Source organism: Galeopterus variegatus, unplaced genomic scaffold (assembly GCF_000696425.1).
Source record: "Galeopterus variegatus unplaced genomic scaffold, G_variegatus-3.0.2 Scaffold1568, whole genome shotgun sequence".
NCBI lineage: Eukaryota > Metazoa > Chordata > Mammalia > Dermoptera > Cynocephalidae > Galeopterus > Galeopterus variegatus.
This window is the reverse complement of record NW_007727679.1, coordinates 154,782-182,607: the sequence shown is the minus strand read 5'-3', so window position 1 is coordinate 182,607 and position 27,826 is coordinate 154,782. Positions and strand designations below refer to the sequence as shown.

The following is a 27,826-nucleotide window of genomic DNA, read 5'->3' as shown; positions in this document are numbered from 1 at the left end:
TATTGAGCTCTTGAAATGCAGTAATAGGAATTTTTTAATATTATTTAAGATTTTTTTTTTTTTCCTTTTTTGTCTTTTTTCATGACTGGTAACGGGATCACAACCCTCAGTGTCGCGCCCGCACTGTGCTCAACCAGTGAGCGGACCAGTCTCTATATGGGACCCGAACCCTCAGCGGGAGCACCGCCGCGCTCCCAAGCGCCACACTCTACCGAGTGCACCACCGGGCCGGCCCAATATTATTTAAGTTTAATTAATTAAAAAAATTTAAAAGCTGCTGGAGTGAGCAGGACTAAAGCCATGGCAGGACCTAAAACCACATTGGCTCTAACAGATGTTAAAAGTTTTTTCTTGGCATACATTTCCCTGAGTTCCCTCTTTTCCCGTGATTATTTTATATTTTGAACCTTGATTATGGGGCAAAAAATGTTATCATATACATGAACGTAAAGTTGTTTTCCAGCCAGCCTGAAGCTGCAAACTTGCAGGCTTGCATGTACTATCCAGACCCTGGGAAACCAAGGAGACAGCAGTAAAGTTGGGCTGATTCCACCCCTCCTGCAGGACCTTGAGATAATGCCAAGGACAGGAACAGCAATCAGACAGAGCCTTGGTGAGACCTTGCACCTGGCTCTTTACATGGAGTCCCCACAGCTCATGTCCCCCTCCCTCTGGCTTTTCACTTCCCACATTCCATTCCCTTGGCCCTCTCTTAAAAAAAAACCCTCAGTAAACCCAAGTCTTTGATCTGGCTTTAGTCTGGCCACTCTCCTTCAGGTTTACCGTAAAGATGGGTTAGCCTCACATCTCTCCTCAGGTCACTGGTGTTCCTGAATAAAAGCTGACTTCCATTTTCACCAACATTTGGACCCTTATGGTTTGCTTTTGAAAGGGGGCAGGCAGCCAGACCTGTGCCCAGTAACAAAGCCACATGTGGTTTGTGGCTCAGAAGACATCACTTCCCCCAACTCCCAAGTCTCCTATGAATCTCCCTCTCTGCTCTGAGGCCCTCTTCTCTGTGCCATTTCTGCCATTGACACACTTACCACACAATACTGTAATGATTTACTAGTGTGTCTCTCCGGCAGGTAGCCCAATACTGGTCTCCAAGGAGACACTCAGTAAGTATGTCTTTAATAAATAAAATGAGCTAGTGAACCAATGGTCCTGCACCTCCGCAGTTTACTTATTCTACTGGCTGCGAGGAGGTTAAGACACGACTGAATGTGAAGGGTAGATTGAAATGCCTCGTGGACATACCTGCCAGACCGATCTGGCATGAGCTTGGAGCTCTTGGGCCCTGTCATGTTACTTACTCTGATGTTTTTTTTTGTTTGTTTTTTGTCCTTTTTAAGACCGGCCGCACCGCACTCAGCCAGTGAGCGCACCGGCCATCCCTATATAGGATCCTAACCCGCGGCGGGAGCGCTGCTGCACTCCCAGTGCCTCACTCTCCCGAGTGCGCCATGGGCTTGGCCCTTACTCTGATGTTTTATAAGATAGCATTTCACTTTATATGTGACAAGGGCAGGAAGTGGACTTTCCTGCCAGGGCTACCTAACAGGTGGTGGGAGAAGAAACTATCCGTGTGGTGTGAATTCAGGGGCTCTGCTTCCCCAGCCAGGGGCCTGAGTATGTGACTATGTTAGCTTCTTGGGTCTGCTGAAACAAATTACCACGAACGTGGTGGCTTAAATTATTCTATCAGAATTCTGGAGGCCAGAGTATGAAATCAAGGTATCAGTAGGGCCACGCTCCCTCCAGAGGCTCTCGGGAAGACTTTGTTCCTTGCCTCTTCCAGCTGCTGGTGGCTGTCAGCATTTCTTGGCTGTGGCTGCATCTCTCCAGTCTCTGTGTTCGTGGTCACACGGCCTTCTCCTCTGCGTGTCTCTTATTCTTATTAGGTCACTTGTAATTGGATTTATGGCCCAGATAATCCAGAATGATCTCATCTCGGAATCCTTAACTTAATTATATCTGCAAAGACTTTTACGAAATGAAGTCATATTCACAGTTTCTGGGGGTCAGGATATAGACATATCTTTTGGTGGAAGGGCCACCATTTGACCCACTGTAGTGACCTTTTCAACATCAGTGTTTGAGTCCTAGAGTTCTTCTCTACCCAACTATTTCAAAATGCCCTCTCTGGAAGCGGGGAGGAATTACTGACCAGGTTTAAGGTTTAAGTAATTCATCATATTTTTTGTTTGTTTCTGCTGGGAGAAGCTGTAGCCCAGGAGAAAGCTGGAGGCCAGGATGTTAAGGGGAGAGATGAAAATTGCTTCATGGCTTGACCAAGCTCCATGGTTTCACACTGACCTGACACAGGATCTGACGAGGAAGTTCCCAACCATTTCAAAATGAGTTTTGAAAATTGCAAACAATGGTTTCTTCTATAAAGTGCAAGAAAAATTAAAAAGCAGGGGGACTATAGATTCAAAGAGATTTAAGAAATATATCAACCAATTGTACTCTGACTCAAACAAATCCAACCGTTAAGAAGAAAATCTGAACACTGACTGGCTAATTGGGAATATTAAGGAATTATTGCTAAATATGTTAGGTGTGACAATCTTATTTTGGTTATATTTAAAGAAAGAGCCTTATCACTTAGAAATAAATACAGAATATGTACAGATGAAATTATATGATATTTGGGATTTGCTTTAAGTAGTCCAGCAGGAGAGAGGAGTAGAAATAGAAAAAGAGAGGTTATGAGTTTTTAATAGCTGGATGATGGGAACGTGGACATTCGTTGTCCTATTCTCTCTGCTTGTATATATTATCTATGATAAAAAGTTAAATAAAAAGCCTGGCCAGTTAGCTCAGTTTGTTAAGAGTGTGGTGCCGATAATAACAAGGTCCAGGGTTTGATCCCTGTTATTAGCCAGCTGCCAAACAAACAAAAAGTTACACAAAATTGAGAGCAATTTAAATTACCAATGGGGAGTGAGATAAATAAATTATTGTGAACTTATTCAATAAAATACTTATTAAATAAAATACACTCACTAAAAATTATAATAGCATTCATTTCTATAACACTCTTTTTGGGCCAGGCCCTGTTCTGGGCATCTCTGCTATCCGTGTAAAAGGAGACTAAGTTATAAGTACTAACCCAGAAAGATGTCCAAGATATATTACATGGAATAAAAACCACCACATTCCAGTTTGTGTAGAATAATCCAATTTTTGTAAATTAAAATTAATATATATTCCCTCATACATTGCTGATGGGAATGTAAAAGGTTCATTCGTTATGGGAAACAGTTTGGCATTTCCTCAGAATTGTCATATGACTCTGCAATGTCACTGCTATGTATATACCCAAGAAAACTGGAAACACTACTCAAGCAAATACTTGTACACAAATGTTCATAACAGCACTATTCATAATAGCCAAAAGGTGGTGTGATGGTTCATTTTATTTGTTAACTTGGCTGAACCAAAGTGCCAGATATTTGGTCAAACATTATTCCAGATGTTTCTGTGAGGGTATTTTTTGGATGACATTAACATTTAAATTGGTGGACTCTGTGTATAGCAGATTGCCCTCCATAATGTGGGTGGGCCTCATACAATCAGTTAGTAGAACAAAGACTGATCTCCCCTGAGCAAGAAGGAATTCTGCCAGGAGACAGCCTTCACACTTGAACTGCAAATTGGCTCTTCTTGGGTCTCCAGCCTGCTGGTGCACCCTGCAGATTTAAGACTTACCAGCCTCCACAATGATGAAAGGCAATTTCTTCAAATGAATCTCTCTTTATGTATATACACATTCTATTGGTTCTGTTTCTCTGTAGAACCCTGACTAATATGAGTGGAAACAACCCAAATGGTCATCAGTGAATGAATGGATGAATAGATTGTGGTATGTGCTGCACATACAATGGAATATTATCCAGCTATTAAAAGGGATGAAGTACTGATTCATGCTACAGAGTGCATGAACTTCAAAATCATTATTCTAAGTGAAGGAAACCAGAAATGAAAGATTATACATTGTATGATTTCATTTATATGAAATACACGGAATAGATAATTCATAGAGACAGAAAGCACGTTAGTATTTGCCAAGGACTGTGATGGGGGGAATGGGGAGTGACTGATTAATGGGTATGGAGTTTCTTTTGGGGGTGATGAAAATGTTTTAGAACTAGAGAGAGGTGGTGTTTGCACAACATTGTGGATGTACTAAATCCCACTGAATTGTCCACTTTAAACAGTTAATTTTATGTTATGTGAATTGCAACTCAATAAAAAAGACAGTATATATGTATTTATATATTATGCAGTTTAAAATCTGGAATATAAGAATACATACTCTGGAGTCAGCCTACTTGGGTTTAAAGTTAATACTCTCCACTTATTGGATATGAGATCTCAGGCAAGATATTTCACCTCTTGAAGGCTCAGTTGCCTCATGTGTAAAATGGGAACGATGCTACCTACTCATTCTTTTTTATTTTCTTTTTGGTGGCTGGCCGATTTGGGGATCTGAACCCTTGACCTTGGTATTGTAATGCCACACTCTAACCAACTAAGCTAACCAGCCAGCCCATACCTACTCATTTTAATGTGAAGGCAAAACCTATGTAAAGTACACACAATAGTGTACAACATAGAGTAAATACTATTGTTAGAGCGTGTAGGACTGAAGCCGTGTTAGGATCTAAAACTGCCTGGGCTGTAAAGTGGGTCAGATTTTAAAAAGGACAGGTTTTTTTTCTCTCTACTCTTTCTTCCCATCCTCTTTCTTATCTTGCTTGTTAAATTGGAAAACAAGGCCTAGAAGCTAATCAGTAATTTGCAAAGCTATCAGTTCTTTCTCTGAGACTTAGAGTTTTGAGAAGTGATCAAGGCCAAATGGCTGAAAGCTGACCTTGGGTACCAGCTAAGTCAACCAGAGATCTGTGAAGCAAAACTATGCAAAAGACTGCAGAAAAGATGATTCTACTCTGGAAAAAATCAAAATCTTGCAGAGTCCTGGGATAACAGCGAAGATGAGAACAGAAAACAGAAGAACCCTTGGTGAAACTTTGTACCTGACTCATAGACACGGACTACTTGTAGCTCACGTACCCTTCTCTCCTGCTTTTTACTTCCCATGTTCCATTTCCTAAACACCCCCTTTAAAAACCCCTCAGTAAGGGCCGGCCCGGTGGCGCACTGGATAGTGCGCCGCTTGGGAAGCGCGGCGGAGCTCCCGCCCGAGGGTTCGGATCCCACATACAGACCGGTTCCCGCTCACTGGCTGAGCGAGGCGCGGGAGCAACACCAAGGGTTGCAATCCCATTGCCGGTCCCCGGTCCGGTACGGGGGCAACACTGAGGGTTGCGATCCGTTGCCGGACACGGAAAAAGACAAAAAAAAAAAAAACCCTCAGTAAGTCTAAATCTTTGAGATGGGATAGCCTACCATTTCCTTCAGCTGAATATATCTGTTTTTCTAACACCAACCATTTGACTTCTGAGTTTTTTTTCTTCTCAAGGGGGTGGGCAGCCAGACCTGAGTTTGGTAACAGCATAAGTTTTTGCTGCTATTACTATCATTATCATTATATGTAGCAAACTATTAACAACACTCTAGAGAGGGAGAAACTTTTTCTCCTGTATACACTTGTAGACCTAGAGCTGGGGTCTGGAGCTCAAAGACCCCTCAAGCCTATTCACAAACCCTTCACACGCAGGTCTATGAGCTAGGTAACTGGCAAAAAGGTCCTCGGAGCCTTGGTTGAAGAAGAAATAGTCTTTATTCAGCACACACAACACTATGAACTTAGGCAGTACAAAGAGAAACTCAGAAACTCAACTGCTACCAGCAAAGTCCAAAGAAAAACTGAGCAGCTGCCAGTAGAGCAAACATGCTCTATTTTTAGATGCGAGCTCTGCTGGCCAGCTCTGCTTCACAAACTCAAGGACACACAATAGCAACAAAACTAAGAAGATACATTGGTGCACATGTACACTAACTCCACCCCCACACAACCTGTTTACAAGAAATGTGCTGCTTGACCCCCAACCAGACCTGAGCCGAGGGAGCCTGACTAAATTATCCTATTTTCCCCACAACACTTCTGTATCATTTGAATTTATTGCCAGAGGCATATAACATTTTTATAATAAAAGATAGACTAAAATGTAATAAGACTCTCAGAGTGTTCAGGGGCTTTGGGTCCCTTATGTTAGGAGATCCTTGGTTTGACTAAGAAGAGTTTCACTGTGTGACTTAACAAAGTGCCCATCTTAACAAAGTTCCTGTCTTGTCCTGATAGAGTGTTCAGGGGCTTTGGGTCCCTTATGTTAGGAGATCCTTGGTTTGACTAAGAAAAGATGAGTTTCACTGTGTGACTTAACAAAGTGCCCATCTTAACAAAGTTCCTGTCTTGTCCTGATAAAACTGTATCATCTTTTAAAATTAATCCTCCTCTACAGTGAATATTTATGGGCCTTTTGTGGCAGAACTAGTTGTGTCCCTTTGTCCGTCATTAGGTTGCAAGAAGAGCAAATGACCTTATGAAACATCTAATTTTTGGAGAAGCAGAACAGATTGGTTTTCATTAACCTCTGTCATGCCTGCTCCTTCCCCATCATCTCAATTACCTAATTCTTTTCCCTTGAGATTCTGAGATCAAGGGCTCAGATGATAGTGTTTTTATATCCTGTTTTTGTCTTCTCAGCACCCATGTACCCTCCTGTGGTATTAGCACCCTGATTTTCCTTTGGTGGCCATCTTTCCCCTACTCTCTGAGGTTTGGGAGAATTTGGCTCCATCCCTTGGCTCTAGGAATGGACATGTGACCAGGCATGGCCCAATCAGATCATGTCATCCTTGTAGCCATTGTGATTGGCTCAGGGATGGGCACATGACTCAAAATGCTAATGAGACACTAACTTGAGTTGTTTGCTAGAACCATTGGGAAAGATTCTCTCTTTCTTAATGGGATTGCTAAACTAGTATAAAATAGCCTAAGTATGTGGGGAGTATGAAGAAAGAACAGGAAAGGAGTCAAGAGATGAAGAGGTAGTTTTAGGCTGGCCAGTTAGCTCAGTTGGTTAGAGCGTGGTGCTGATAACACCAAGGTTCAGGGTTTGAACCCTGTACCCACCAGCCAGCCGTCTCCCACAAAAAAAAGTCCTTTCCTTTAAAATAAAAAAAAAAAATGGAAGTAATTTCAAACTTACAGAAAAGCTACAAGAATAGTACAAAGTAACTCTCATGTATTTACCAGGAGTCACCAAACATAAACACTTTTCACATTTGTTTTATAATTCTGAGAAAAAGAGATTTTTGAACATCTTGTTTAATCTGTAGGACCCAACTATTCTTGATCCTGAAATCTACTCCTGTACTCTTAATTTTTTTTCATTAACAGAATGTTTTAAACCACTTTAAATATCAGAGATCCAATAGGAAGGTGCCATCTTGCTGAGAGAGCAATTCTGGAAGGATATCCATAAGAGAGAAAGGTAACAAATAAAAACTCTTTTCAGAAAAAGAATAAATGTTTTCAGTTTAGACTAGAGTTAACAGATGAAAAGTTTATTAGTTTTGAAGGTAGTTCATATATCCTGGGAATAAATTGAGCCTAATTCACTTAGTGGTTCTCATTCAAGGGGGTCTCAACCCACTGGTATGTTGAATTCAATTGTATGTATGGCATGTGTCTGGTAATCTATTGCTAATATTAAGGTACTAGAGTTTGAATTTTTAATTACTTAAACAAATTAGACATTTTGAACATTAGCTCTATGTTGTTTCTCTTTGGGCCGGGCCTTATTCCAAGTAGCCAAAATGCCTTCTTGATTGCGAGAGAAAGGAGTCAGTGGACAGCCCATTTAGTCTGCCACAGTCCACAAGCAGTTGGGAAAATTACAAACTACAAATTTGTAAAATTTAAAAATGACAAATTATTTTAATGCTTTTATATCCCGTCAACCATTTGGGGGTTTTATCAAAATGTAGATTTGTTTAGAGATTGTGCTCTGCAAGGGAATACCTTCTATTGTATGTCATAGTGGGGGGAATATATTGGGAAACACTGGACTAGAACAGGTGTTAATAAACCTGGTAAGGCTGGTTTATTTTGGGCTGCCAAAGCCCTAACCCTATGTATTCATCAAGACTGATTTGAGAGTGAAAGAAACTCCAAACTGCAAAAATGGGAATGTATTGACTTTCACAACTGAAAGGTCCAGGGTTAGAATTGACTTCAGATGTGGCTGCAATCATATGTTCTCCATCTCTCAGCTCTGCTGCCCTCCATATTGACTTTATTCTCAGGCCACATGGTGGCAAGATGGTGGCCGGCAACTCTACTGTCCATCCTGAGACTCAAGTCCCCTGGGAAAGAGAGGGCTTTTTTTTTTTTTGTCCTTTTTGAGACCGGCCGCACCGCGCTCAGCCAGTGAGTGCTGTGAGCCCACCAGTCATCCGTATATAGGATCCGAACCCGCAGCGGGAGCGCTGCTGCGCTCCCAGCGCCACACTCTCCCAAGTGTGCCACGGGCTGGGCCCGAGAGGGCTCTTTTTAATATTCCCTCAAAAATCTGCTGAGATTCACTCTGGATGATCTACTGTTGAATCAATTAATCATCGCTACCAGCAGAACACAATGTGCTGATTGGCTTAGACATTGGTCACGGGCACCACCTCTGGATGGAGAGTTAAGGCTGAATCAGACCACATGGATAGAGTGTGGGAGAGAGATGAAAACTGCCAACCAAAATGGACTTGTTATTTTTTTCTTCTTCTTCTTTAGACAGGATCAGGTCAGTGGACTTATTATTGAGAGTGAATACTAGAAAAGCAATCAATGAAAATCCACATCACCCCAAGTAATCATCTTGAAAATGCCCAGAAAGGACCAGGTGAAAGGAAATGTCTGACTCAGGGCCAATTCAGCCCTAAGAGTGGAAAAATAAACCCACGATTTCATGAGACTCTGAATGATGTTATGGTAAGGAGTCACATGTTGTGAGGTCACTTGTAATTCAAGCAGCCAAGGGCAAGCTCTTTCATTTTCTTCAATTGAAGACTTCTCAGAAAGTGACTGTCAAAACTGCCCCTTCCTCCATGCTTTGTCCGAATGACCAATCCTTGCAACATCACTTCCCCATCACCCTTTACCCAGGTCTTACCTTCGTCTCCTTACTTCAGGCACGCTTGGCTTGAGCACACGTTTCTCTCTTGCGTTAAAGGAAATACCTATCTTTCTGGAAGGAGCAGTTAGGAATGCATTCTGTAGTACAACAGAAAGCCCCCCTGCCTGGTTTAAACAGATTAGGGAGTATTTGTCTTTCACAGAAATAACTCCAGAAAGAAAAAGTCTAGAGCTGACATGGTGACTCAACGATGCTATCAGGAACCCAGGCTATCTATGTGTGTCCAGTCCATAATCTTTAGCATATGAACTTCATTCTCAGGCTTGCCCCTCATGCTTGCAAGATGGCTGTGGTACCTACTGCCTTATGTTCATGGTCCAGTCAGAAAGAAGAGAGAAAGGTCAAGACTTGTTTATGTGAGGCCTTGCCTTTTTATTTGGGAAGTTTTAAATGATAAATTTTTTAAAGGATAGGGGCTGGTTGGTTAGCTCACTCAGTAGAGCATGGTGCTGATAACACCAAGGTCAAGAGTTCCAATCCCTGCCTCAGCCAGCCACCAGAAAAAAAAATTATAAAGGATAAAAATATGACTCATCCAATTATAAAATAAACATGGGTCAAAGATTTTATTTCACTCATTAATTAGCAAGGGAATCGGTAAGATGTTAAAAACAGTTCAAAGGAGAATTTCAGGCAATTGGGAATGCTGAAATGAATTTCCAAATAGATGGAAAACTATTCAATATCAACAGAGAATTAATCAATTGCAGGTCCTCCAGATGCAATTCATTTGCATTTCTATAGACAAGAGACATTTGCTTTACTATCAGTTTTCCATTACTTACAAAATTGTAAAATAGCTCAAAGACAGTGAAAGATGGAGATGGCATCAAAGGGCACCACACAGGACACCCAGTATTCTTTTTTTTTTGGCAGCTGGCCAGTAAGAGAATCCAGATCCTTCACCTTGGTGTTCCCAGCACCGAAATTACAACGCCATGCTCTAATCATCTGAGCTAATCAGCCAGCCCAACACCAGTATTCTTTTTTGCCCATTTCGAAATCTTTCACAGTGTTTCCTGACAGAAGGGATGCCCTCCTCAGGGACTTCTACCTACATCTCACTGATCAGAACAGTGTCACATAGCTGGGGAATCAAGTATCTTTAGCTGGACACACTATCTCAAGTAAAATGAGATTCTGTTAATAGTCTGACTTACCTATACAGCCACTTGATATGTTAAGGGTGCTAGATTATTTAATAATTTTTAGCGCATGTGAGCATGAAGATGCTGTAGTGGATATCCTGTTGTTTTCGATACCTTAGCATCACTGTCTCAGAAGGTAATAGTGTCTCAATTTTCTTTTAGGATGTACCTTCTCACTACTCTCCAAACCCAGGTCCAAAGATGGGACCCTTGACTCACGGCTTGATTAATTATGGTGACTAATTTAGGGATGGACATAACTTGAGCTGGGCCAATCACATTCAATTTTTGGACTTTCATTGGAACAAAATGGTGACATATTGGAAAATACTAATTCTTATGTTTGAGAGATATTTAGTCAATTTACTGACAATGCTTCATGCACAAATGGATTCCTGTATCCTTTACAATAATTTCAGTGTCTCTCAGAGGTCTGTGGCTTCCTGGTAAGAAACTGATGGGATGTTTATTTAATATGTCCTTCCTCCTTTGAGTACCTGAGAGCTGAAAGGCTCTGGGATGTGACAGGAGTGCAAATCTGGGTTTGAATGCCAGTTGTGTCAGGCAGAGTCCACCCAGAAAACAGAACCCTATGAAAGTATTCAAACCAAAGAAGAATTTAATTCAGGGATTGGTTACATGGGGAATGGAACTGTTGAAAAGCTTAACAGAGGTGGTGAGGCAATGCAGAAATTAGCAGCAGCAGGAAGATACAACCTTCCCCAGGACAGAGCCTAGATCCAGGGAGGGTGCTATGTTATTAGAGTCCAGGGGCTGGTACCACCTAACAATGCAGAGGGAGAATCAGTTATTGCCAGAGATGTTGCTCAAGCAGGAGGGATGGGGCAGAGTGGGGAGGGGAAGGGGGCTTCTCCCATTGCTGGCTCCCATTGGCTGAACCTAGCTGGAAGCTAGGGAACAAGGAGGCCTGGGACAGAAGTCTACAGGGGTCAGTGCCTCGTTCCGTACAAAGTAGAGCAGGAAAAGGGTGAGAAATGGAACTGAGGACATTGGTCTATAATGCAGGAATGGCCACCTATCCATATTTCCGCACATATGAGCTGGCTGGTTAGCTCACTTGGTTAAAGCATGGTGTTGGGCCAGCCCCGTGGCGCACTCGAGAGAGTGCGGCGCTTGGGTGCGCAGCGGCGCTCCCACTGTGGGTTCGGATCATATATAGGGATGGCCAGTGCGCTCACTGGCTGAGCGCAGTGCGGACAACACCAAGCCAAGGGTTGCGATCCCCTTACCGGTCACAAAAAAAAGACAAAAAAAAAAAAAAAAAAAAAAAGCATGGTGTTGATAATGCCAAGGTCAAGGGTTTAGATCCTCATACCTGCCAGTCTCCAAAAAGAGAAAAAGAAAAATGGACATATTTCATCATATCTAAAATGCCACTCGATGCACCATTATTTTGTGAACCTGTAAAAGAGAAAAATGCTGTCATCTAAACGATGGCACAATGCTAAAACTCCGCCCACTGCTGTACATCTTGATGTGAGATACTGAAATGAGAAGTGTTCATTTTAAGATCAATAAAATATGCTTTATGCTATGTGATCTTAAGTATATTTGAACTTAATTTATTTCTACATTTGAGCCTTCGTTTTACCATTTGAAAATTAGGGACTGTAATACCTACTTCACAGGGTTCTTGTAAGGATTAAATCAGTTAACATGTCCAAAACTGCTAATTTTAGTGAGAGTAGGGACTTTATCGCTTTTGTTCACTGTAGTATCCCTAGTGCCCAGCACAGAACCTGGTGCATAGTAAGAAACCTAAGACAATTTTGTGGCATGAATCTACCTGGACCGCACATGAACATGGTTCCAGGGTGGGTGTCAATAAACGGAAGCTATTATTATTGGAATCAAATATGCTTTGGTGGGAACAAGATCTTTTCTTCTTTCACTAGTGTCATGTAGAACTGACTCTTTCTGAGGAGGGGAACTCTTCTTTAAGAAAGACATTGAAGTGGAGGTCACACTGGCTGAATCTCTGGTGGAAAGGATTCTGCTGGATGCCTTAGTGCACCTACAAAATAAGTTGTAAACAAAAAATTAAAGATGGGTAGTAGTGGCGGTGAGTGAAGTTGACAGGGAAGGAGGGAAATAAGTTGGGTGTGAATGCAAGATAAAGCAAAATAGAAAAGACCAACCTTCATCTACAAAGCACTTTTTTTGGGTCATCATGCCCCTATCTTTCATATCCCTGCAAGCATTGTGGCGTTATCAGTTCCATTTCACAAACGGGACTCAGGCTGAGTATGAATATGAAGAAATTTTCCCCAAATGAAAACACAAAATGTGACCCTGTAGTTACACCTACCACGCTTCAGACTCCTGAGAGAAAGCCTGAGATGGGATAGATTAATTCCAATTTAGAACACACATAAGGATAGGTAAACACAAGGAAGGCGATGTAAATAATCCTCCTTAGTATAGTGGTGAGTAAACAAAAAAGACAAGAAAATAGTTGTTAGAGTGGTGAGATTGTGGCCGATGAAAAAAGTTTAAATAGCGTTGATATTATCTTTTCAACAGTAATTCCTCCAGTTTAGGGTGTGGTGTTGAAATGAGAGTAAACGCCTTATCCAGCTGCAATCTTCCCGCGGAGGAGTGACTTTCCATTGGGCTGGAAGTTAGTCAGGACTCCAGGATGCACCCCAGACACCGGGGCAATGTTCCCCGGGCCCATTAACAGAGAGTCATTCTGACTCAGGTGCATGTCTCTGCGTCTCCTGTCCCCGTCCCCTCCCGCGCCCCCGTCTCCCACAACCCACCTTCTCCGTCGCCTAACGAGCACGGCCTTCCGGCAGCCCGTTTCTCGACTTCTTGGTCCCGCCCCCCTTCAGCGGAAGGCGCATGCTCTTTAATTTCTCTCCGCCCCCGCCTTCAGGTTTCTCGCGACATCTGCAGAGAGGCGGTCTGAATCTCGCGATAAAGTCTTATTGTCTCGCGGGAGCGCGCCCGGCAGACGGGCTCTCCGGCGGCCCTGGCCGAGGGAGAGGAGTTGCATGTGTCCCTTCAGCTGGCGGTAGCGGCGGGAGCGGAGGCGGTGGGGGCTGTGCGATCGCCTGGGTAACGACCCCTTGTGCCTTTCCCGCCTCCGAGAAGCTTGTAGAGAGCATGGGAGAAGCTGAGGTGCTGCCTGGAGGAAGGGGGCCGGGCGTCTCCACACCCCCGCCCGCATGGGGTCCCCTTTGGTGCCCGGGGATAGCCCCTTCGCATCAGACCTGGTCGCCCTTGTCGCTCCTGTCGCCCCAGTGTTCTTACATTCTGCCCCTCCCTGGTCCTTCTGTTCCCATTTTCTCTTGTCCTCCTCAGGGTCTGGTCACCCCGCCCCCTCCTATCGCTATTTCTGACTTAAGTGCCCCTACTATGGGATTTAGCTGCCCCTACACCCTGCGCTGTGGGCACCTCGGGTGACCCATCCCTTCTTCCTAGGCTTTTCCAGCTTCTCTTCGTCCAGCTGCTTTGGAGATTTTCTTTCTTACTTCAGTTTGCATCCTTCCCATATCACCCTCAGACCTTTTGCTCCGTCTCTGCCGAGGTCACCCACCCCATGTGCCGCAGCTGCTCATATTTTATGAATCTAATGCAGCTTTTACCTCTCACTTAACAGAGAATTGAAACAGCTTTGGGGTGGGGGGATTTCTACTGTAAGGGGGTGAGACTGCACCTGAATGCTGCTCCTCTGTGGTCTTGGTTCCGAATAGTGAAAATGTGTTATTTTCCTTCCTCACAGGTTTGTGAAATGGCTGCTGACATTTCTGAATCCAGTGGAGGTGATTGCAAAGGAGACCTGAGGAACAGTGCCAAATTAGATGCCGATTATCCGCTTCGAGTTCTTTATTGTGGAGGCAAGTATTGGAAGGCAGAAAATGACTTTTACTCACTATCTTGTATGCGTTGTAATAATAGTTTCACATTTGGTCCTTTTCAGCCTTTTTACCCGCCATCTGTCTTTGTCATTTGGTGAATCCTTAACTGGTGGGAGAGGGGGCCAGGTGAGGAAGAGGCATGGGTTAACAGATTTTCCCGACCTGTGTCACTTATGTCTTACTACGTGGCCTGGAAGAGCTTACAGTCCAATTGGAATAGAGATGTGCAAATAGATTATTTCAGCCTGATGTTGTGTGCTAGTCTGGCTATTAAAGGTGGACTTCTTGGAAGATATTGAGTCTTAAGGGATGACAAGGACTAGATGAGGAAGTGGGGAAGGACATCTCAGATGAAGTGAACAGATGTGCAAAAAAAAAAGCTTGATGCATAACAGTGGAGAAGTGAGCATCTTTGAATTTGTATAGTGTATATTATAGGGTGGGTGTCAGGGAGAAGATGAGGTAAGAGTCATGGTAGGACAGTCTTGGGAAAGTTGTCTTGGTTTGAATAATACATGTATTAGAATTAATCAAGATTTTTCTCCTTCTGAATTTTTTTTTTTTTAATACAGAAATATTTGTGAATTGTGAATGCTCTATTTTATTAGCATCTTGGAAAATTCAGAAAAATCTAAAGATACAGTATAGTAAAAGAGCAAGTAAATATATTTTTTTTAATAAATATTTTTGAGCATTTCCTGTGTGTCTAGCAATGTTTTAGGTGCAGTGTACTGAGCATTTTTTAATACAGAAATATTTGTGAATTGTGAATGCTCTATTTTATTAGCATCTTGGAAAATTCAGAAAAATCTAAAGATACAGGATAGTAAAAGAGCAAGTAAATATATTTTTTTAAATAAATATTTTTGAGCATTTCCTGTGTGTCTAGCAATGTTTTAGGTGCAGTGTACTGAGCAGTGAAGAAGTCAAAAAGGTTTTTAATGTCATGGACCTTAGGTTTTGAGAGGGCAATAGAGACCTCATCTGGAATTTCAGTATTGTAGAAGGGGAATTGATGTCATTGAGTTCAAAAATTGTAGCAACTCATCATTTATTGACTGTCTTTGATAGCAAAGTTGATGTTCTGTACCTCAGCAAAAGAGTAGGCAGCAGAACTTTTTATTTTTTTTTTTAAAAAGATGACCGGTAAGGGGATCTTAACCCTTGACTTGGTGTTGTCAGCACCACACTCACCCAGTGAGCAAACCGGCCATCCCTATATGGGATCCGAACCCGTGGCCTTGGTGTTATCAGCACCGCACTCTCCCGAGTGAGCCACAGGCCAGCCCAGCAGAACTTTTTGTAGGGTTGAGTTTTGTTATGATATTGATCTTATTTGGTTATATTCTTTGCCTTCGGAGTCATGGACCAGGGTTTGCATCCTGATTCCATAACTTACCAGTTATGTGACCCTGGGCAAGTTACTCGGTTTAGGGGTCTGTTCCTAATATCTGTAAAATGAAGATGGTGATTACATCTTAAGTCAGATGACTCTTATGAAGCTCCTGGTACTGCAACTAACACAAGAACTTAATTCACTAAATGCTAACTATTATTATTATTAGACAAGTATACTAGGTTAGTATGGTTTCTTCATCCTTGTTTGTCAGATGTAGTTAAGAACTATTATTCTTTGTACCCTATTTCACTGAATCTAAGAATTCATATTTTATAAGATGTGCTATTATTTTAGGTTCCACTAAGAAATGATACCAGTTAGATTGACATGCCATAATTATAAGATGTATCCTTATAAAAATGTAGAAAGAAAACCACATTAGAATTAAGTACAGTGTATGAAAACTATGCTGTTGAATTGCTTATGTCACTCCTAAGGTGGCTTTTGAAGAACTGAATATTTAATTCACTAAATATTTAATTCACTTCACTGATAATATGTGTTGATGAGAGGTTCCCAATGTTTTTGAGGAAGGTTTAGTCTTTTCATTTTCCTCCCTACTTTGTAATGATATTACAGGCACTAGGATGGGGAAAGGTGTACTTCTTCCTTAAGGATTTTAAAGTCAAGTTATATGAGAAGCACTTAGGGAATTAAGTGGTACTGGCTATAACTATGAATTAGGAGCTCAGGAAAGGGAGGGATTTTTGTTCAGAGGGAAACAGGAAAGTTTTCAAGGAAATGGGGTTTGAGTTAAACCTTGGGTGATGGGTAGAACTTGCAAGGAAAGGTGAAGGAATTCATAACAATATGGTGGCAAAATTTAATATGGTACCTTCAAGGGCGAGGGAGAAGAAAGGGCTGATTGGAATAGAGTGCCGAGTTGGAGTATAGTGAGAAACCAGGCTAGGTTGGATGGGGTCATTTCTGGGGATGCATTTTGTCCTCAGGGTTGAGACTTCAGACACTGAAGTCCATCTGAGTTTAAATCCTGGCTCTGCCTTTTACTGACTGTGACCTGGGCCAGTGCCATCAACCATAAAATAGGGATAACAGTAGAGCCTACTTCAGAGAGCTGTTGAGAGGGATAAATGATATAATACAATGGAAGGTACATAACAATGTTTAGCACATGGTAAGTTCTCAGTAAATATTATTTATTATTCCTGAAAGTCAGATGAGAAGTTCAGAGTTGCTGTAGTCTTCACCATCTATGGGGAACTATTAGGTTCTTGAGCAGGAAAATAACAAAATGACAAGAGAGGATTAATATGTTGCATTGTTTGGAGGAGGGAGAAGCCATGAACTGAAAGGCCAATTTCAGAAATGTAGGTTTGAGGTAAATGAGTGCCTTGCTTAGAGTGGAAGCAGTGTAAAAGGAAATAAAGGGCCAGCCAGTTAGCTCACTTGGTCAGAGCATGCTGCTGCTAACACTAGGGTCAAGGGGTCAGATCCCTGTACTGGCCAGCAGCCAAAAAATAAAAGGAAAGAAAGAGGGATAATCAAAGAAAAGATGAAACTTTTAACAGTGAAATAGGAAATAGATTCAGTGAGAGAACTGAAAAACAGGACCACCACTAAAGTGATGAAGTTGAGAAGGAGTAGATTTGGAGATGGATGATGGGCTCATTTTTTCAATACATTGAATTTGAATTTCTCTGAATGGAAGAATCTAACTATGTTGAAATTGGCAGCAGAGAGATATAGAAAATAAGGATCTGGGACTATTAGCCACAGTGGTGATAGTTTGAAGGTGAAGTGTATATGAGCTTTTCCAAGGAAAGGGGAGAGAAGAGCCAGAAATATCCTTGGGGTATAGTTGTAGTGAGGTGAGCTGGGTGGATTTCACCATATAGAGAAGTTGCTTAATTAGTGAGAAATTAGAAAGCTTAGTGAGAATGTCAGCCTCTAGAAATCCTGTCATATTTTTCTATAACTGTGAAGTGTTAACTAGGTATACAAGAAAAATTGGTACATTTATTTTAACAAGATGCTCAGAATATAGGTTCCTGTTGTATTTTTATATGATGGTTACCTGTGAAACATTTTAAATTTGAAAGCCTATGTGAGTAAAGGATAAGATCTGTTTCCTGTGACTTCAAGGGGTCAGTGAACTAGGACTACAAGGTGGAAGCTACTGAAAGATGCATTTCTACCTGATGAACACTAAAGAACAATGCGGGATTTCATTTGATGCAAAAATATCCTAATGCTTGAACAAACCAATGGTGGAGATGGGTTTAGACTACGTTTTAGATTCCTTCTAACATTTACCATCTTGCAAAAATGATGGACTTTGTTAGCCAGCTTGGTAAGAAAGTATGATGACATTGTTAATTGCATCCATATCATAGGGAATCAGCAATTTACAAAGACTGTAAAAATTTTTACTGAGTACTTTTGATGTATAAGGTCCTGGACTAAGTTCTGTGAAGGAATGTAAATTGGCAGAGGCCCTGCCCTTCATCTGCACATAAGTTACACAGGGCAGATGATGAGTGCTGAAAGGAAGATACAAGTGAAAATGGCAGCAGAGAGAGACAGGAAATGAAAATCTGGGACAATTAGCCATAGTGGTGTAGAGGAAGGGAAAGGTTTCTTTCCGTTGTAGGGAATTAGGGAAGTCTATATACAAGTAACCACAGTTGAATGGGGATTTGAAGGAAAGGTAGCTTCAGGCAAGCACAGAAGGGCTGAAGAACAGACATGCCAGGCAAAGGAGCAAAGCAAGAGAGGTAGGAAGGTAATGGGGAGTATAGAGGGAGTTGTAGTTTGGTTGTAATGTGGGATTCATAAAGAGACTCCGAGTAGCAGGAAATTGTATGATGGTGTGGTTTGGGGCCAGAGAGTTGTTGGGAGGACTTTATTTGTAGGTAATGGTAAGTCACTGAAGATTTTTGAGCAGAAACGTTACATGAAGGTGATTTGGCAGCAGGATAAAAGTTGAAGGAGGCAAGCTTACTGGCCAGGCTATAATGAGACTTTAGACAAAATTAATGAGGGTTAAACTGAATGGCATAAATTAGGAAGAGAAGGTTGAGGAAGGGATTATGATGGTAGAATCAACAGGATAAAGCAATTAATTGGGTTTGAGGACAAGGGAGAGGGGAGAAATACACTTATTAAAATAGTACTGAAGGGCCAACCCATGGCTCACTTGGAGAGCATGGTGCTGACAACACCAAGTCAAGGGTTAAGATCCTCTTACCGGTCATCTTTAAAAAAACAAACAACAACAAAAAAACAAAAAAAAAAACTGTACTGAATGTAATTTCTGGCAGATATTTAATGTTCTTGGGGTGCTTAGAGAAGAAAGAAAACACTCAATGGGGAAAAAGGGAAGGGAAGGGAGATGGGTAGACAGGGAAGGGGAAGGGGAGAGATTAGATAAGGGGCATAAAGAATAAGTATGATTTGTAACAATGAATATGCTAATAAAGAAAGAAAGAAAACCCTCAAATAGAATATCTAACCAATTAAAGAGAAAAATGAAAGAGATAGTGATACAGGCACATTCCTTATCATTCTTTCTCCTTCCTGTCCTTTCCCCCTTTTCAAAAAGAGAACACAAATTAGAGAAGACTGGATTTAGCTCTCAGCTAGAACTAGGGTTTCAGAGGGCAGCTTAAATTCATCTAGGAAACATGTTTTAAGCATCTGCTGTGTGCGGGGCATTGTGCTCCATGTACAGAAATGAGTAAGAGGTAATTATCTAATGGAATCTCACAGCTTTAACAGAAGAGTTACAATGTACTAAATGTACACTAGAGAATTGATCAGACTGCTGTGGGAATTAAAGAAGGAACCAACCAATTCTACTTGGGAGTACTGAAAAAAGGAAAATTGAAGCTTATTGAATGTGAGCATATATTATTTAATCTTCACAATAACTGAAATATCATCCTGATTTTATTGGTGATAAGTTTCTGGATAATTTAAATGATGTGGCTGGGATTAAAATCTAAGACAAGCCATGACAACATCAACTTCAAGAAACCATCTCAAGGTCTTGAAGAATGAGCAGGCATTTGCTGAGAGGAATGGCATGGTTAGAAGTTCACTGTGGGGGCCAGCCCGTGGCTCACTTGGGAGAGCATGGTGCTGTTAATAACACCAAGGCCACGGGTTCGGATCCCTATATAGGGATGGCTGGTTAGCTCACTTGGGAGAACGTTGTGCTGACAACACCAAGTCAAGGGTTAAGATCCCCTTACTTGTCATCTTTAAATAATAATAATAATAATAATAAAGTCCCTTTGGGCTGGAGCTCAGGGGAAGAGGAGGAGAGACTATGGAGTTCATGAAGGCGGGAGGAACCACGATGAGAGAAAGAAAAAACTGCTCTGAGCTTTTTGAGCTGTGGCCGCTTTAAGGCTGGAGCCGATGAGCGCATGGAGCAGGAGCTGGCAGGAGCAGGAGCTGGCAGGAGCAGGAGCTGGCAGAAGCCGCAGCTGTGCTCTTCAGATGGAGTTACTTGGAGATGACAGGGGAGAAGAGGGCCTTGGCAGCCCCCAGGACAGCAAGACCACTAATAGGGTTCCTGTGGACCCACGCAGGAGTGAGGAGCCAGAACAACTGAGAAAAGGGAGCCATTTAGAGGTCAGTGAATCATTGCAAGAGATCGGCGCAGGGCCTGTCCCATGGAAAGTGTTTGGAGCATGGGTGGTAGGGGATACGGGCCCACCGGGAGAACACTGGGACACAGCAAGGACAGCCGACCCACCCCCCCAATCAGTGCAGGACCACTCAGAGGAGACTGGTCGGGAATGCAGAATTGCATGGGGTGCAGTTTGATGAAAAAACTCAGGCCCGATCAAGAGATTCTATACAACCCAGATCCACCAGGTCTCTGGAGAGCTGGAAGTACCTATAAGGTCAACCATTAAACCCTGAGCTGCACAAAAAGCCTTCCCTAGGGAAACAGCAGCAATGCAGCAATTTAGCTCAACCACACAGCTCAAGTACTGGTTCCCAGAGGAAGTTCCCCTGTTTTATAAGTAAGCAAAGGACAAAAAATTAGTTCTGGCCCAGGCACACCACCAGTGCCTCGGGGCCTGCCTGGGGACCCAAGGCATGGAGAAAAGGACCAGATCCCCCTCACAGAAACTGGCACACCATGCCAGAGCCTCACGGCCCACCCAGGGACCCGAGGCATGGAAAAGGGGACTGGTCCCCCCTCCCACAACCAAGCACATCGTACCAGCACTTCGGGGCCCACCCAGTGGAGCCAGGGACCAGACATACCCTACAACCCGGCACACTACCAGTGCCAAGGAGCATGCCAAAAACATCACATCCATGTGGGTGGCCCACCACAGCCACCACAATAATCATGGCTGCCACAAAAGTGGTTAGACTCCACAACCACCATGCAGATGGTCTGCCAACCACTGGAGTGCATTGATACAAGAAGAGTCACCAGCAGAGATAAAGAAAAGAAGAGGATGTCTCTGTCCACAAAGCCCATTTCAGAGTGACAGAAGAAGCATCTGCTCTATGATAATATTGGGGGGCCTGATCATACCTCTCAGCATTGGACAGATCATCTAGACAGCAAATCAACAGAGTAACCATTATTATTTCAGAAGGACAGAAGAAATCTAGGGTAATTAGAGGAGGGAGGTGGGAGAGAGAGGGGGAGGGGAGAGATTGGACAAGGGGCATAAAGAATAATTACAATTTGTAACAATATATATGCTAGTAATATTGATTTCATCAACATATCTCAATGTTGAACCCACAAAATATGTATGATCAATTTGATTCAATAAATAAAATAAAATAAATTAATTAATTAATTCTGCACTATAAAAAAATAATAAAGTCCCTTTGGCCAGAGGTAGTATAGCTTGTTTGAGGAACCAAAAGAAGGCCAGGCTGGCTAGGCTATGTGTCTGAAATGAGGCTGGAGCCAGACTAGGACACTCTTATAGGCCATGTTAATTAAGTATTTTGGTCTTTATCCTACCAGTATAAAGACTTTTAATATGTGGGTCGACAAGGTCAGATTTGTATTTTTGAAAGATTGTATGTGAGGTGTGGTTGGAGGAAGACCAGTTAAGAAATTATTGCAGTTGTCCACGGAGACATTTGGGTGTTGAAAGTGAGATTGGGGATAGGAGAAGGATATGGAAAATGGCACAACTTGATGACGGGTTGACTGTAAGGGATGGAGGAGAAGGAAGGATCAGAGATGACTCCCTAGGTTTCTGCTTTTTGTAGCTGAAAGTATGAGTCTCTTTCCAGGCTTGGGTGGGAAGATTGTGATAGAATATTGGATGAGCTGGTTTTCACTGACACAGGAGAAAGGAGTACAAAAGTACATTTAGGCCAGTGGTCTCTAACAGTGCAAAGGAGATCTGTGAAAAGAGGATGCCCCAAGTTTAGCTAGATATATGGCTTTCATCTGGAAGGGGTACAGAAGACTCCATGCATGGTAGCAGAAGGAACATTACTGAAAAGCTGCTGGAATTTGCAAAAATCTGCACTCTGAGAGAGAGAGGGTAACTTCAGTGTGCAGAGGCTAGAAGCAAGAAGGATGTGTGCTCACGCAAGTTCATATTAAGAGGGGTGAGGAGATGCTTCCCAATATTTCCTTTGAGGCTCTGCACTTCAAAATTTTACTGCTGTTTTTGACCATAATATATGCAAAATTAGTGATTTTGGTAACTGTTTACAGTGAAATTTGCAATTGGAAATACTGACAACATTTTTCCAGGTAATTATTTGATCCTGGCTATTCATTCTCTGTTCAAAAAGACAATTTTTATTACACGGAACTCAAGGAATGGTGATCCCAAAAAAACCCAAACCACAAAAAACAACCAAACAAACAAATTCTCTAAATTTGTTTGGACTTTAAAAAAAAAAAAAATTAGTTACTGTAGACCAAGTAGAACTGTTAATTTAATATTTCTGAGTATTTTGAAATTTAATGTAATTCCATGAGATCTAGTTAATAACTAACGGTGCCTATTTTGGTTGTCCTCCCAATTCAGCCATGTGATATGATAGTTATTTCTCCTCGTCCCTTGTTCTCATGAGCTCAGAAGCAGTATTTGTGTCTGAGCTCATTCAGGATGTTAGGGAGCCAGTATTTCTGAGTGAGCTTAAAGGCTGTTTCTTTAACAGTAAACAGTGAAGTTATTGTTTAGTGGATATATTAGTATGTTTTGTGTTGCTATAACAGAACACCTGAGACTGGGTAAATTATAAAGAACAGAGGTTTATTTGGCTTATGATTCTGGGACAGCTGCATCTGGCATGGGCCAAAGTCCAAAGTCTCATCTGAGACTAAGGCCAAACTCTTTCCACCTGTGAACCTGTAAAAATCAAAACCAAATTTGTCTACTGCCAAGATACAATGGTGGAACAGACATTGGGTACACATTCCCATTCCAAAAGGGAGGAATACACCAGAAGAAAGAAACAGACCCCAAACGAGTCCACAACCCAGCGGGCAGACAGTCTTAAAGCTCAAAAATAATCTTTGATTCCAAGTCCTGCATCCTGGGCTTTTCCAGGCTGGTGTTCCACTCTGGTAGCTCTACAGGTCTGGTTCTCCATGGCAGTCCTGCTCTCATGGCTCCACTAGATATGGTGCTGATGGGGTTTCTCTGCTGCAGCTCCCACCACATGTTTCCACTTGGCATTGCTCTAGCAAAGGTTGTCTGTGGTGACACTGCCCCCTCAATAGATCTCTTCCTGGGCCGTCAGACTTTTCCATACATCCTTTGAAATCTGGGTGGAGGCTCCCAAGCCTTCCTAGTTCTGGCATTCTGCGAGCCTGTAGACCTAACACCACGTGGACACTGCCAAGGCTTGCAGCATATATTTTCCAAAGCTGCAGGTCCAGCCACACCTAGAGCCTATTTACCCACAGCTGGAGTAGCCAAAGCAGCTGGGGCACTGGTGTTGGAAGCAGCTTCCCGAGGTGGTCCTGGGCAGTGAGCCTGTGGAGGGTGCCTCAGGCCTGTTTCCCAAGACCATTTTGTCTCCCTCAGTCTTTGGGCCTGAAATGGAAGGTTTGGCCCCAGAGGCTTCTGCAGTGCCTTCAGGGCCTTTTCCCCCTTCTCTTGATAATCCTTTTCTTTTGTGTTAATCGTCTTACTACCATTGAATTTTCCTTCTGAAAATGCTCTCTGCTTCTCTACCACATGGCCGGGCTGCAAATTTTCCAAATCTTTACATTCTGCTTCCCTTTTAAATTTTGGCTCAGAGTAGGCTATTACAAGTAGCGACGCAGCTTCCTTAATGCTTTGCTGCTTAGAAATTTCTTCTGCTAAATACTCCGGTTCACAACTCTCAATTTCCAACTTCCACAAATTCTTAGGGCATGGACATAATGCAGCCAAGTTCCTTGCCAGTTCACAGCAAGGGTGATCTTTGATCCAGTTTCTGATAAATCCTTCTTATTTCTGTTTGAGACTTCCTTAGAAGGGTCTTTACAGTCTACATGTCTATCAGCATTCTGCTCGCCACCATGTAACCAGTCTCTTAAGACATTCCAAACTTTCCCTTATCTCTTTGTCTTCTTCTGAGTCCTCCAGACTCCCCCAACCTTTGCCTAACACCCAGTTCCAAAGCCATTTCCATGTTTTCAAGTATTTGTTATAAGCAACACCCCACTCCTGGTACCAATTTTCTATATTAGTCCATTTTGTGTTGCTATAACAGAACACTTGAGACTGAGTGATTTATAAAGAACAGAGGTTTATTTGGTTTACAATTCTGGGGCAGCTGCATCTGGTGCGGGCCTCAGGTTGCTTCCAGCCAGCCAGCAAGTACAAGCAGATCACAAGGCAAGAGGAAGCGAGAGAGAGGGGAAGTGTCAGGGTCTTTTAAACAACCAACTCTTGCGGGAACTAGTAGAGTGAGAACTCACTCATTAATCCCCCCATGCAGATCACAAGGCAAGAGGAAGCGAGAGAGAGGGGAAGTGTCAGGGTCTTTTAAACAACCAGCTCTTGCGGGAACTAGTAGAGTGAGAACTCACTCATTAATCCCCCCACGTAGGGAGAGCATTAATCCATTCATGAGGGATCCACCCCCGTGACTCAATCAGTTTCCAACACTGCCACATTGGGGATCAAATTTCCACATGAATTCTGGGAGGACAATACATCCAAACTCCATCAGTGGGTACAGAGTTTCAGTTTGGAATGATTAAAAAGTTCAGAAGATGCATAGTGGTGTTGGTTTTATAATAATAGGAATGTGCTTAATGCCACTAACTGTATACTTAGAAATGGTTAAAATGGTAAATACGTATATTAAACAGTGAGCAATTTACCATCAAACAAAACCCTATTTTTCTACTTTCATAGTTTATGTCAAGAGGACAGTGGATGTATTTTCCAGTGATCAGATGTCATTTTGTTTTGTCATGAAATATGTGTGAAATTGGTATCTATATATGGCTTAAACAATTTGTTTATGGATTTTAGCAGCCAAAGTTTGGAAAATATAGGTTATTTTTTAGGTGAGAAAAAGTAAGATGTAAAATAAAGTATGTAGTATGCTATAAAAAGCAGGGTTAGAGATCATATGCCTGTATGTGCATAGGTTATTTCTGGAAATTTAAATGAGAAGCTGTTAGGAGTAGTTACATTTCGAGATCAGGAGTGGGAAGGAGGAGACCTATTTTCTACTATAAACTCTTTGTGCTGTTTGGATTTTTTATTATGTGCATAATAATAATTTTTTATTAGGTGGTTTTCCCTTACCACAAAGTTACAATGAGTAGTAGGTGGAGCAACTTTTAGTCAAATGTACCGTATTTTATTTACTATAAAAGCCATGAATTTTAAGATGCTTCATTATTTTTTGTGCCAAGAAGAAAGAAAGAAAATGCTGCTGATCAAGCAGTCACATCTCATCAGTTGTAAGATGGATCGAGACATCAGAAATGTTAAAATGTAAGAAAAAAAGTGTCTTAGAATTGATGAAATATGGTGCTATAAAAATGTAAATGGAATTGAAATTAGTGTAGAAATCTTTTTTAGCATTCCTCTTTGTATGAAACATTAACAATTACATTGATATTTAAATTTTCCCTGACTTTTAATTATGAAAATATTTAAATGTACAGAATAATTTAAAGAGTGAACATCTATATACTTCGACCAAAATTACACAATGAATACTTTGCACTTTCTGGGATATATTTCAGATTTACAGAGAATTTGCAAGAATAGGACAAAAAATTTCTCAATATCTTTCATCCAGATTTCCCAAATGTTAATATTTCACTACATTTGCTTTCTTTGTCTCTCAACATTGAAATAATATTATTATCTAATCTGCAGAGCTTGTTGAGGTTTTCCTCAGTTATTCTAATAATTCTTTTTTTAAAAAAATTTTATCCTAATAATTCTTTACGGCAAAAGAAAATTCAAGATCATATATTGGGTTCAACCAACAGGTCCCTTAATTTCCTTTAATCTGGAACAGTTTCTCAGTACTTGTATTTCAAAACATTGATATTTTTTGAACAATATAGGCCAATTATTTATTTATTTATTTATTTCCTTTTTTTGTCTTTTTTCGTGTCCGGCAACGGATCGCAACCCTCAGTGTCACGCCCGTACCAGACCGGGACCGGCAACGGGATCGCAACCCTTGGCGCTGCGCCCGCACCTTGCTCAGCCAGTGAGCAGGAACCGGTCTGTATGTGGGATCCGAACCCTCGGCGGGAGCGCCACTGCACTCCCAAGCGGTGCACTGTAGTGCGCCACCGGGCCGGCCCCTAGGCCAATTATTTTGTAGAATATCCCTCACATTCTTCATGTTGCATTGCATCAAGAGGTCATAATGTCAGGTTGTTCCACCATTGGTGATGTTAACTAAGTTTGAAGGTGACTGGTAGATCTTTGCATTGAAAAGGTACAGTTATCCCTTTGCAAAGAGTAAGTGATCTGTGGATGGAAATTGACTTTTAAAAGCACATAACAGCTGCCCCAGTAGCAGGCAAGAGAGCACACCCAGGGTCCTATGCAGGAGCTGAGGGCAGCACCCCCCACCCTGGGTGAAAACACCACTTCTGTGTGGGTAGCCCAACACAGCCGCTGCCACAAAAGTAGCTCAATGCCACAGCCACCATACAGGCAACCTGCTTGACACAAGGAAAGTCACCAGTGGAGATCAGAAAAAGAAGAGGACTTTTCTCTCCTCAAAGCCCACTCCAGAGTAATAGAAGAAGCAACTGCTCTACCAGATGTATTGACATAGAGATACTAGAATTTGAAAACCCAGGAAAATATGACACCACCAAAAGAATACAGTCATTCTCAAATACTAGGCCCTATAGAGCGGGAAACCCTTGAAATGACTGAAAAGGAATTCTGAGCAACAATCTTAAGGAAACTCACTGAGATACAAGAAGATTCAGACCATATTATGAAACAAGGAAAAAAATCCATGATATGAAGGAGAAATTTACAAAGAGATTAATACTTTAAAAAAGAATGTAGCACAACTCATGAAACCGAAACATTCATTCAACAAAATAAAAAACACAACTGAGAGCTTAGCAGCAGGCTAGAACAAGCAGATGAAAGAATTTCTGATCTTGAAGATAGTCTTTTTCAAATAACCCAGGCAGACAAAAAAAAAAAAAAAGGGAAAAAGTTTTAAAAATGAAGAAAATCTAAGAGAGCTAGCAGACAACCTTAAATGCACAGACGTTCAAATCATGGGTTTTCCAGAAGGGGAGGAGAAAGGAAAAGATATGGAAAACCTATTCAACAAAATAATAATGGAAAACTTTCCAGGCATAAGGAGAGACGTGGACCTTTGCATCGAGGAGGCTCAAAGACCTCCCAACAGATTCAACCCAAAAAATCCTCTCCAAGACACATTATAGTCAAATTGGCAAAGCTCAAAGACAAAGGGAGAATCTTAAAAGAAGCAAGAGAGAAACATCGTCACCTATAAAGGAGCCCTTATCAGACTAACAGCAGACTTCTCAACAGAAACTCTAGAACCCAGAGGAAAATGGGATGTTAAATTCAAAATACTAAAAGAAAAAAACTGCCAGCCAAGAATGCTATACTGAGCAAAGCTAACCTTCAGAAATGAGGTAACAATAGTGTGTGTTTCAGACAAACAAAAACTGCAGGAGTTCACCATCACATGACCTGCCCTATAAGAAATCCTCAAGGTGGGGCCGGCCCGGTGGCGCACTGCTACAGTGCACCGCTTAGGAGCGCGGCGGCGCTCCCGCTGAGGGTT

General features: G+C 41.9%; 1 protein-coding gene across 2 annotated transcripts in view; it reads left to right on the top strand.

Annotated features, from left to right (window-relative positions):
• Positions 1 to 13,288: 13,288 nt before the first annotated feature.
• The window catches only part of DENR (density-regulated protein), a 26,441-nt gene continuing 11,903 nt past the window's right edge, over positions 13,289 to 27,826 (top strand). The window contains exons 1-2 of one of the 2 annotated variants that reach the window (XM_008577705.1): positions 13,289 to 13,393; positions 14,061 to 14,175. In XM_008577705.1, coding sequence (XP_008575927.1) covers positions 14,070 to 14,175 — 106 coding nt within the window. In that variant the 5' untranslated portion in view covers positions 13,289 to 13,393; positions 14,061 to 14,069. The other variant, XM_008577703.1, reaches the window with a different exon arrangement.